This window comes from Pristis pectinata, chromosome 3 (assembly GCF_009764475.1).
Source record: "Pristis pectinata isolate sPriPec2 chromosome 3, sPriPec2.1.pri, whole genome shotgun sequence".
NCBI lineage: Eukaryota > Metazoa > Chordata > Chondrichthyes > Rhinopristiformes > Pristidae > Pristis > Pristis pectinata.
In genome coordinates this window covers 114054259-114067200 of record NC_067407.1, presented here as the reverse complement: position 1 = coordinate 114067200, position 12942 = coordinate 114054259, and the positions used below count along the sequence as shown (strand labels likewise).

The 12942-nt window shown below is 40.9% G+C and overlaps 1 protein-coding gene across 1 annotated transcript in view; it reads right to left on the bottom strand.

Annotated features, from left to right (window-relative positions):
• Window positions 1-11128: 11128 nt before the first annotated feature.
• The window catches only part of pkdcca (protein kinase domain containing, cytoplasmic a), a 44462-nt gene continuing 42648 nt past the window's right edge, over window positions 11129-12942 (bottom strand). The window contains exon 8 of the mRNA XM_052011923.1: window positions 11129-12509. Coding sequence (XP_051867883.1) covers window positions 12424-12509 — 86 coding nt within the window. The 3' untranslated portion in view covers window positions 11129-12423. The remainder of the gene's footprint in view (window positions 12510-12942) is intronic.

Below are 12942 nucleotides of genomic sequence, written 5' to 3'. Positions count from 1 at the left end.
AGGCATGCTACTTCAGGTCTTTCCCCTTACGTAGGTGTTCAGGTGAAACTGTTGATAGGCAGGAGCCGCCCGTGGATTTGGAAGAGCTCCAATTATGTTAAGAAGAGGGAGGGCTCTTTTTGCCTGCTTGAGAATGCCTGTAAAGCATTCTTTATGCTGGACAAGTCACATTCTTTACTGATGGCATATTTTCCCACGGCTGCGTGAATCAGTTTTGGATCTAGGCTGGCCTAATTTTGCAGCCCCCATTAAATCGAATGAGACACCCTGAGAAAAGCAGACGGTTCCTCCCTGTCATTTTGTTATAATGAGCATTAAGATGATATCATCAATGTCTAGCAGGAGTCCCTGAATCCAACAGCGCAAGAGAGCTGAGTTAGTAGAAAGACTTGAAATGACAGTGTCTATATCATGTCTGTGTTAAATATTAGAATCACAACTGACATTAAATAAACTCCCTCATATTCAGTGCAGATCCAAATCAATATCTGCTTCGTATTCATTCCACAGATAATTGCACTTTCTGTTTAGATAAAGATTAATTCCTTTGTAATTGAAATGATCAGAGTGAAACAAAGGGATCAATTTGACTAATAGTCTTAACTATTCTTAATTGGCAGCCATCAATGAGTTTTTAATTTCAACTAGAGTCGTTGTAAAGAGATTATGTTTACCCAGTCATTGGAAAACACTTCAACAGCCTACACTGGATTTGGAATTGGTTTACTATTGTCACTTGTACCGAGGTACAGTGAACTTGTACCGAGGTGACAGTGAAAAACTTGTCTTGCATACTATTCATACAGATCAATTCATTACACACTGCATTGAGGTAGTACAAGGCAAAACAATACAGAATGCAAAGTAAAGTGTCACAGCTACAGACAACGTGCAGTGCAGGTAGACAATAAAGTGCAAGGTCATAACAAGGTAGACTGTGAGGTCAAGAGTCCATCTCATCGTAGTAGGGAACCATTCAATAGTCTTATAACAGCAGGATAGAAGCTGTCCTTGAGCCTGGTGGTATGATTTTCAGGCTTTTGTATCTTCTGCCCAATTCTGGGGAGAAGAGAGAATATCTGGGGTGGGTGGGGTTTTGATTATGTTGGCTGCTTTACCAAGGCAGCAAGAAGTATAAACAGAGTTCATGGAGGGAAGGCTGATTTCCATGATGCGATGGGCTGTGTCCACAACTCTCTGCAGTCCTGGGCCAAGCAGTTGCCGTACCAAGCCGTGATGTATCCACATAGGATGCTTTCTATGGTGCATGGATAAAAGTTGGTGAGTGTCAAAGGGGACATGCCAAGTTTTTGGATATTAGATGAAAATAGGGTCAACAAGGAAAAGCACAGCTTGCACCACAGATACATATTAAACAGCACTCAATAACTCTATGTATCATAAGTAGTGCAGCACAAGAAGAGGTCATTCACCATCATGCCCTTTCTACTGCCCTTTAAGAGAGTACATTACAGCTCATAATAACTTACTGCATAAAATTTTCTTTATCATCAAGCTTTTGGTTATTCTACAACCTGTGTGCTTTGAAAGAATCCCATGGCATGGTAGTATTATAAGACATAGGAGCAAAATTAGGCCATTCAGCCCTTCGAGTTTGCTCTGCCATTCAATCATGGCTGACTTATTTTTCCCTCTCAACCCCATTCTCCTGCCTTCTCACCGTAACCTTTGACGCCCTTACCAGTCAAGAACCTATCAACCTCCGCTTTAAATATACCCAATGACTTGGGCTCCACAACCATCTGTGGCAATGAATTCCACAGATTCACCACCCTCTGGCTAAAGAAATTCCTCTTCATCTCTGTTCGAAGGGGATGTCCTTCTATTCTGAGGCTGTGCCCTCTGTTCCTAGACTCTCCCACTACTGGAAACATCCTTTCCATGTCCACCCTATCCAGGCCTTTCAATATTTGGTAGGTTTCAATGAGATCCCCCCTCATTCTTCTAAACTCCAGTGAATACAAGCCCAGAACCATCAAACGCTCCTCATGTGTTAACCCTTTCATTCTTGGGATCATTCTGGTAAACCTCCTCTGGACTGTCTCCAATGCCAGCACATCTTTTCTTGGAGTATTATGAGCAGTTTTGGGCCCCAAATCAAAATGTGGTCTGACCAATGCCTTATAAAGCCTCAGCATTGCATCCTTGTTTTTATATTCTAGTTCTCTCGAAATGAATGCTAACATTTCATTTGCCTTCCTTACTACTGACTCAGCCTGCAAGTTAACCTTTAGGGAATCCTGCACTAGGACTCCCAAGTCCCTTTAGAAACATAGAAACACCTACAGCACAATTCAGGCCCTTTGGCCCACAAAGCTGTGCCAAACATGTCCCTACCCTAGAAATTACTAGGCTTACCAACAGCCCTCTATTTCTCTCAGCTCCATGTACCTATCCAACAGTCTCTTAAAAGACCCTACCGTATCCGCCTCCAGCACCGTTGCCGGCAGCCCATTCCACACACTCACCACTCTGACATCTTCTCTATACCTACTCCGCAGCACCTTAAACCTATGTCCTCTTGTGGCCACCATTTCAGCCCTGGTGAAAAGCCTTTGACTATCCACCCGATCAATGCCTCTCATCATCTTATATACCCCTATCAGGTTCCCCCTCATCCTTTGTCGCTCCAAGGAGAAAAGGCCGAGTTCCCTCGACCTGCTTTCATAAGGCATGCCCCGCATTCCAGGCAGCATCCTTGTAAATCTCCTCTGCACCCTCTCTATGGCTTCCACATCTTTCCTGTAGTGAGGCAAGCAGAACTGAGCACAGTACTCCAAGTGGGATCTGACCAGGGACCTATATAGCTGCAACAATACCTCTCGGCTCCTAAATTCAATTCCACAATTGATGAAGGACAATACACCATATGCCTTCTTAACCACAGAGTCAACCTGTGCAGCTGCTTTGAGCATCCTATGGACTCGGACCCCAAGATCCCTCTGATCCTCCACACTGCACCTCCGATTTCTGAATTCACTCCCAGTTTAGAAAATAGTCTACCCCTTTATCCCTTCTACCAAAATGCATGACCATTCACTTCCCTATGCTGTATTCCATCTGCCACTTCTTTGCCCATTCTCCCGACCTGTCCAAGTCCTTCTGCAGATTCCCTGCTTCCTCAACACTACCTGCCCCTCCACCTATCTTTGTATCATCTGCAAACTTAGCCACAAAGCCGTCAATTCCATCATTCAGATCATTAGCATATGACGTGAAAAGTAGTGGACCCAACACCGACCCCTGCAGAACACCACTAGTCACCGGCAGCCAACCAGGAAAGGCCCCCTTTATTCCCACTCTTCTCCTTCTGCCAGTCAGCCAATCTTCTATCCATGCTGGTACCTTTCCTGTAATACCATGGGCTCATATTTTGTTTAGCAGCCTCATGTGTGGCACCTTGTCAAAGGCCTTCTGAAAATCAAAGTAAACAACATCCACTGACTCTCCTTTGTCTCTTCTGCCTGTTACTTCCTCAAAGAATTCCAACAGATTTGTCAGGCAAGATCTCCCCTTAAGGAAACCATGTTGACTTCGGCCTATGTTATCATGCATTTCCAAGTACCTTGAAACATCATCCTTAATAATGGACTCTAACATCTTACCAACCACTGAAGTCAGGCTAATTGGCCTGTAATTTCATGCCTTTTGCCTCCCTCCCTTCTCAAAGAGTGGAGTGACATTTGCGATTTTCCAGTCCTCCAGAACCATTCCCGACTCTAGTGATTCTTGAACGATCACTACTTCAAAATGTCTTCAGCTACCTCTTTCAGAACCCTGGGGTGTAGTCCATCCAGTCCAGGTGACTTATCTACCTTCAGACCTTTCAGTTCCGCAAGCACCTTTTCCTTAGTAATAACAACTGCACTCACTTCTGCCCCCTCTCTCAAATTTCTGGCATGTTGCTGGTGTCAACGTTAACAGCTCACAAACATGCTGGAGCTTTCCAACACATACAATCTCTGTATTTTTAATACTGTTGTGTCCAAAACTTAAAATTCAACTGCAATGTTACATAACCTTGTCATAAGCTCAGCAGTCCTGCCTCATTCCACCTATACAGTACAATAAAAGCAGAAAATACTGGAAATACTCAACAGGTCAGGCAGCATCTGCAGAGGGAGAAAATGAGTTAATGTTGCAGGCCGATGACCTCTCAGCTCAGTCCAAAGCTGCTGCCAGTAGATCTCATTGTCAGATTAGGATCAATCACAATCTAAATCACCAAGAGATGAGCCTTCTTTTCAATATATAACCTCATTAAGTTTTAAGTTGTATTTTCTCCTCCTATTTTCTTGAAAACTGTTATCTCCATTTTCTTGGTATTGGTTTATTATTGTCACTTGTACCGAGGTACAGTGAAAAACTTGTCTTTCACACCGATCGTACAGGTCAATTCATTACACAGTGCAGTTACATTGAGTTAGTACAAAGTGCATTGAGGTAGTTCAGGTAAAAATAATAACAGTACAGAGTAAAGTGTCACAGCTCCAGAGAAAGTGCAGTGCAGGTAGACAATAAGGTGCAAGGTCACAAGGTTCCCTTATTATCCTAATATTTTATCTCGGCTCAAGTTCTGATCAATGTGAAACCTGACAATCTGTTCAGCACAATTCTTCATTAATAATCCAGTTTGTACCCCAACAGGATACAGTGTTGGCACAGCTATTAATTTTTTTAATCCAAAGACCAGAGATGGAAAATGCAACATTGATGACCACAGAAACTACCATATTGTTGTAAAAACCCATTGGTTCACTAATGATCTTCAGGTTAGGAAATCTGGCTGACACTTAAATGCCCTCTGAAGTGTTCTAGCATTCAATTGTACCATTAATGGTACATTAAAAGTGAGAAAGAATAAAACTGCATAACCCAACTGATATAAATCTGGCATTTCAAAATTCAGGCAATTCAAAGTTGACCCTTTCACAGTTGGCCTTGCAAAGTGCACCTCACATTTAGGGACTGGTAATTTAATTAGAAGAGCTGTCCCACAGATTAGTCAAGCAATAGCATGACTCAGTTATACTCAGAGAATAAGACAATGAGCCAGGCCCTTCCATTGCCCTAAAGATGGTCATAGTTCCAACAGAAATTGCCTCAGTTCTAGGCATTTATTTTAGAACAGCTTCCATCAATAAGATCTAAAAGCAGTATTGAGACAATGGAAATTTGAAGTAAAAAGCATTAGGTCAGATCCATTGGTTTGCAATGAAGAAAGAGATAGCTGCATTATCAACTGTTCATCCTACAATATTCCCCGCTTCAAACATGAAACTATTGTAAAAAGAAAATAACTGCAGGAAGGGTCCCAGAGAACAGCCTCATAATAACAACAATTATGAAGTCAGACCCAAAAGTTATTAATGTAAATTCCACCATGTCAAGTTCTAAAACTGGTTTCAATAACTCATTAGTTGTGAGCAAGTACCACAAGAATTAATGTTGGATTGCTGCAGAAATTCACATGCATTAATAATGTCCTGCAGGAGAAGAAACCCACCCGTCTTAAGTGGCTTGGTTTACACAGGCCTTCATTTTCGTAATATCTAGTTGACTTCTTATATTCCCCTATGGGAAATCACACATCTATCCACTGCAAAATGAGACTTAACCAATTTTAAGAGGTAGACATCACTTTCTACCCTTCCCAATTAATTAGGAAAGTTGGTGGGAAGAGACCACCTATTAATGAATGAGGAGGGGATAGGGGGGAGTCATCTGTTGTGTTGTTCCATATGACTTCTGCATTGAAAGTGGGGATCATTCATGGAAAAGAAGGCTTAAACCTGGCTTGTGGAGAAGCTCCATATGAAAGTAAACATATATGCTAAACCTACCGTTTTGGGTACTCAACACTTTGCTGTACTTTGTGCCTAGGAGGCAACATACTGTGGCTTTTGTTTTATTGACCTAATAAAAACTGAACTCAGATCACAATGACATTACTGAAATCCAATGCCCTATAATCATCAGTGAGGTCAATAGCTTGCATGATACTTAGGTGATGAGCCACCTTCTAGAACCACTGCAGTCCCTTTTTGGAGAAGGTGCTCCCAAAATGCTCTTGGGTAGAGAGTTGCAGCAGTGTTATATTTCCAAGTCAAGATGGTGTATGGTGTTCACTTGCATCTGCAGCCAAAGCCAGTATATGTAGAGTATTGGATTTCCAGAAGCCATTCGATAAGGTTCCACATAAAACATTACTGCACAAATAAGAACATATGAAGATGGGGATTGTTGTGGACACTGAATCATAGAGTCAGTGAATCATACAGCACAGAAACGGGCCCTTGCAGCTCACTTCATTCATACTGAGCTGGTAAACAGATTAACCAAAAGAAACCAAAGAGTTGGGTTAAATCGCAGAGATTCTAAATAATTATTTTGGATTGGATTCCATGCTAAAAAAAAATCCCAATAACCACAGCTAATCAAGCTGCGATGGGAAGGGAGGAACTTAAAACAATCTCTATTGCTCGAGAAGAAGATCAGCAATCATTAACAATTGAGGTACCATGAGGTGCAGTGTTGAGGTCTCAGCTACTTACAGTCAATATTATTGAATTGGATGAAGGGACTGTGTGAATGGTAGCCAAGTTTGTGAAGATACAAAGTTAGGTGCATTAGCAAATTGTGATCAGGACACAATGAGTCTGCTGAGGGAAATAGAAAGGTTAAACTAGTGAACAAGAACTGACTGAGTATAATGTGAGCTTGTCCATTTTAGAATGAGAAATTAAAAAGCAAATAATTACTTCAATGGAGAGAGAGAGACTACAAAATGTTGATGTACAAAGGGATCAGGGGGTCCCAGTGCAAAATACACAAAAGGTTGGTTTACAGGTACAGCAATTAATTAGGAAGGCTGATGGAATGTTGGACATTATTGCAAGGGGTTTAGAGTATAAAGGGAGGGAAGTTTTGATGCAATGTCACAGGCAGTGGTGAGACCACATCTGGAGCTCTGATTACAATTTTGATCTCCATATTTAAAGAGGGGCACATTTGCACTGGAGAGATATAGAGAAGGTCCTTGAGGTTGAATCCTAGGATGAAAGAACTGACAATATGAAGAGAGGTTGGGCAGATTGCTCCTGTATTGACTGGAATCTAGAAGAATGAGAGGTGATCTCATTGTAACATATTGACAGGATAGATGCTGAGAAGATGTTTCCCCTAGTGGGGATACCTGGAACTAAAGCCTCAGAATAAGTATTCGCCCATTTAAGGTAGAGATTAGTGGGAATTTCTTCTCTCAGAGGCAGAGTCAATGAATATATTCAAAGCAGAATTTGACAGACATTTGAACTACAAGTAAATCAAAGTTTAAAGGCAGCAAACAGAAATATGGTGTTGGTAGCAAGAACCAATAATCCATGACCTCATTGATTGTGGAGCCTATGTGGCTGATTGGACTACACTTGATCCTGTTTCTTATGTCCTTATTTTTGATGGCAAAAGGGCATGGGTTTGGGATATGCTTAAAGAGTAATTGCAATCCTTTTTGCAGATGGTACACTCTGTAGCCACACTGTGCTCAAGATGGAGGAAATGAATGGTGGTGGATGAGATGCCTATCAAACAAGTTTCCTTATTTATGTGAGGTATGATTCCAATTATTGAAGTGTTTTCCCCTTGATGCCCACTAACTTCAGTTTTACCAGACCTCCTTGATGTTAGGGTCAGTGATTCTCACTTCGCTTCTGGAATTCCGATGGATATCGTCACCTAATGCATAGGCGGCAATAAAACATTCATGAAAATCATGTATGAATCATGTTTTATGTTGTTTGACTGAGCACACACGTACCAGGTATAGAAGAAAAATGTCATAAACATTTTTCATTTTGCTGCTGAAAGAAATTCTATCCTTCCATGTAGTAAGATTTGAAAACGATTGCTAGTTATATCAATATATGCTTTGACAATGGGAGAGCCATTTTTGATCACAAACACCCCATGTTAAATTACCAGTCTGAATTGACTGATTCCTCTTGGACTATTCCACCCCGCCCCCTATCCCATCAAGGTTTCCACTACTGATCCAAACCCAGTGAAATCTGCTGCAAGTCATGCCAATGGTCTTTGCTCAAATGCATGTTCTATTGCCTGTATTACCTGCTGTCCTTGATTATTTTAAGTTTCCACAAAAAGTCTAATGGAAACTTATTCCTGGAGGAGTTTAGAGAGCAGAGAGAAATGTAAGGAAAGTAAATCAGGCAGATCTTTTAATTTTGAACTAATTTTTCTTGGATTTGCCTTGTGTTTACCACTAAAGTTTCTCAATTACGCATGAGACTCCAGATATCCTGGGAGGATTACAGCAACAAGATGAAATCAGATGCTTACACTGCCAATGAGCCACTAGGCTGGGAGGTGGCTCCACTCTGCAATTCCCCTGAATTCATGACATAAGATAAAACCCTCACAGTTTTGTGCCAGACAGGTAATTGCACTTTGTGTGGGTGACTAATAGAGAGATAACTATATAATTTGCTGTGGAAACATCAATTTTTGTGACCGATAAGACTCCGCATGGTGGAATACATAAATTAAAGTCTGTATTAAATATTGCCAACAAATTACATAATGAAACCATTAGATTTCTTCAGTGATGGGCATCTATCCAGCTTGGCTGAAAGTTTCAGAACATTAAGCTCATGGATACCTACAAGAAATAACTCAAGCTGACTTTTTCCCCATTCATTGCCTGAGCTTTCAAACAACTATTTCAATTATTAAAAGTCATGGCACAACCAAGGTTTAATTTATACTTGGACAATTAATGAATTGTTTATTAAAAATCTGTGCCTTGTAAACAGTTGCACTCCTAGCTTTCATTTGGGATAGTTGCTGAATTAGGTCAATGGAATGAACTACTACTAATAATAAAAATAATAATAATTCAGAGCTCCTTAGCTAAGGTGGGTAACAACAATGAGAACACCTGCTTTTGAATTCCATCCAATGACACAAAGTGAATATGTGGGCACTGGAATCTAGGTTTTTCACTTCACTAAAAACCAAAGCAGTAAATGTCCAAGTTTGATTCCCACTGAGAAGTTCACAGAAACTGATGCAGCTTCTAAAGACAGTCTAATTTGAAAAATGATAATGGGCACTCCATTTCATGAGCCAAGATTCACATTGACATTATTCAGTTTTTTTTCATGGCAGGTAATGGATCTGGGCAGGTACTTTTCCACAAAGTTAGGTAGAGACAGAAGCCAATATTTGGCATTTAGCAGTCACTTTGCACAAAAAAGGAGCCAGGCAGAGCAGTCAGCGGCAACTCCAAGGCTTCATGGCAAGGTATTGCCAGAAAGAGTTTCATGACCTCACCTGGCTTGCCAAGGCAAAAGGAACCTTTTAAAATTTAGTGGATACACTTATCTAACTTTAAACTTCAGCAGGAATACCATTCACTCTGAAGATCTTGTTTATCAGTTAGCACATGCGCCATTTGACTTATTATCTGTCAGGGGTAGTGGCAAAGTAAACCGGATAGTTTTAGGTGGAATGGAGTCAAGGACCATCATGTCAAGGATAGAGGCATGGTTGAGGGTCTCTTTGAAGTGATTCTTCCAGCAGATACCTAATTCCTCTCTGCCCTGAAGAAGTTTACTTCCATTCTTTGCTGTCAGTGGGCTGGGCCTATAGTTGTTTGGACGATGGGGCAGCACAAGGGATTGAACCCAGGTCGCTGCTGCCTACTGCTCCAGCAACCTGGGTTCAATCTTGACCTTCCATGCTGTCTGTGTGAAGTTTGTATTGTTTTCCCCATGACCTTGTGGGTTTCCTCTGGGTGCTCCAGTTTCCTCAAACATAAACGTGCCAGTTGGTGGGTTAATTGGCCACTGTAAATCACCCCTACTGTAAATGAGGGGTAGAATCCAGCAAATTATCAATGGGAATATGGGGAAAATAAACTGGCTTATGATAGGATTATTGAAAAAAATGGATGACTGACAGTTGGTGCAGACTCAGTGAGCCAAAGGGCTTGTTTCCATACTATATCTCCCTACGATCCTATAAGACATGCATCTTAGTAGTTTAATTGGCCCATGTTTAAAAAAAATAGCAGGAACATCCAGATATCAGAGTAAAGCTTATACTGAACTACTGTGTTTTCCTGTTCCATGGCATTCCTATCCTTTAGTCACTTTTCATCAATGGCTGTTGGTCTTACACTGAATAAATACTGTTCAGCTGCTTTGCTTTCTGATTTGTTTTTTTTGTGCTCTGGGTCAGTCATTCGGCAGGCCGCTGGATCTTCTTTCAGAGCAGTGTTCGAGCTGCTCAGGTCTGGAGTGAGGAGATGTATTTAAAAAGGCAAAAGGGCAGGTCAGCCTGTTTGAACTTCACAGTGAGGATAGAGTAACAAGCAATCCATCACACCTGCTCCATTCAACACGGATGCTTCCTTAATCTGAAGCAACGTCCATCTGCTAACTGGTTTAACCACATTATTTGTCTTACAAATTTATCTTTTACGATGTGTAATTTTGAAGGCTAGAACACTGCTTTTCTCCCCCTCCTCAATGGTTTTAGAAGCTTTGATGAACTGTGTAATGTTCTGGTTTAATCAAGTGTGTAATCAAAAATTTGTCCCTGCTATACACAGACCTTGCCAGACTCTGTACAACCAAGAGTTGGTTCTTGTGATTTCTACTTTCAACGGGTCTGTCATACTTTAGCTTTACAGGATCCATACATGCCTAGAAAACTACACCTTCTCCATACCCACTCCCAAAACCATAAAACACTCCATTATCTCAGCAATGAGACATACAATATGCAAGTTGTCCCACTATCCCCCAACCCCTGAACACTCCAATCCCACTTTATACACATGGCTATAGAGGGCCATCAACACACCATGGACCCCTTGCCTCACTACATGGGTTCCACAGAACACTGGCTCCTACACTACGACCATCCAGTTGTACAGTTAAGGCTCTCAGACCACTAGAACTTATCCTTCCAAAAGTGAAGAGTACAGAAACTGTTACTGGGTGCAATATCTGATTCTGAGCAGTCTCACGTCAGTCCTCAAATAGGAATGCACACCGTCACTGAAAAAAAATACACAACACCTGCATATTCACTTCAAGTTTAATACTTTTTCAATAGAAAAAAATAATAAATAAATGTTTACTAAAATATGTATATCACATTTTTTAAAATATTAAAAGGTGACTTTCTGCATTGCTTTCAGTGGAAAGCCTCATGCACCAAAAGCACATAACGGAAAAGCAGGCATGACTTTTATGATGTCATTATGGTGCTGGAAAATCGTGCACAATCCACATCCCTTTTTCCAATATGAGCTCCAATTGGCAATGCTTCCTCACTAAAGTCTAAAGCTGGAAAATACCTCTAGACATCTGAAAGAATTATAACTGATGTCATTGCATCAAATATACTTTCACAGAAAGCAAATAAGCGAGACAAACTTTGTCAATCACAAAACATTATTTTTAAAAAATACACCCGACTGGTTGGCAATTGTGCTTATGCTCTTAGGTGTATCATTGTTTGAATTTCTAATGTTCTCCTTCCTTCCAATATTTCTGAACAGCAATGGAGTGATGAGCCTTGTTATTTAATAGCACCAGTGTTTAAGTGGCAGATATTACGTGAATGGTCAAAGTTAGTGCCTCGGAATTAGGCACAGGGGTGTATTTTAAAGAAAAGATAACATCTCAGTCAAAACAGCAAGAAGGAAATTTCATCTGAATAAAGTTTAAAGGGCCAACTTCAAAGGATAGGTTTCAACTGTGAGATTCCCTGAGATTCTGGGAGAAGGAAGCACTTGTCATGGAGGTTCTGTTTGCACTGGCCATGCACATTCCATGCCAGTTGTCAGGACCAGTATCACCAGGAATATAAAGAACATATTTTTTGCAGAAGGTGAGTGACTGCATGCAAAGTAGGGGAGGGGAGGACATTATCAGGAAATGAAGGCAAATAAGATGTTATTGTTATGATTTAAGATCCAAAATGCCAGGACCACAGTGACACTTAATCCATTTCTATGTCCCGACACAGGGAAAATACCAACCAATAGATTATGGTTTGGTTTCCAACCAATAGAGTATGGGTTGTTCTTCTTCTGCTTGCTTAGCACCAAGTGGAGGAGATCATCATGTTCAAAAATTCTAAACAGTGTCCTTACATTTAAAAAGCCACATATACATTTGGATTATTCTGCTGTTCACATTTCCACCCCCGCAGTATTGCACGTTTGTCATCAGTATTCCAGATGTTGGTGATCAACTACTTATTGCCCCATCACACGGTACCCTAGAACAAGCAACTTGGCCCATGGTGGGCTTTGCCTTTTATTCCCTGCCAGGATAGTTCGAACTCAGTGTCAAAAATCTCATGCAGTACTCAGTCTGCCACTTTCACAAATGTTATCTTCTCCACATCAGGCATGATGTGATTTGAACTGGTTTTGAAGAAGACAAGATGTCGGCCTGCAAGTGGGGGAGAAAAAAAAAGACGAACAGTAATGTGATAGAGGTTCATTAAAGTGAGGCATCCTGAACTACTGGTGTCCCTCTCAAGCTTGTTGCAGTAAAAGATAGCCAAGGTAAATGTCAAATGATGAGTTTACTTTGTGTACTATAATTAAATGGGACACTTTTTCAAAGCTTCCTATTAAAATATATAATAGAATATTATGCTGACAGACAGACACCTATTACTGTTGCTGCTACACTGCACGTCCTTCAGCAGCTCGTAGAAGTAATTAAAGGCATCTTTCAGTAAAGTGTCATTTGTAGATTTCATCAGTGCCTGGTATTTTCACACTTTGACCTCGTACAAGTTGAGCTGATCTCCCACTCACATTCACCAGCAGCTGGACTTGATCCTAGTCTACACTACCCGTGATCACTGGAGTGTGCA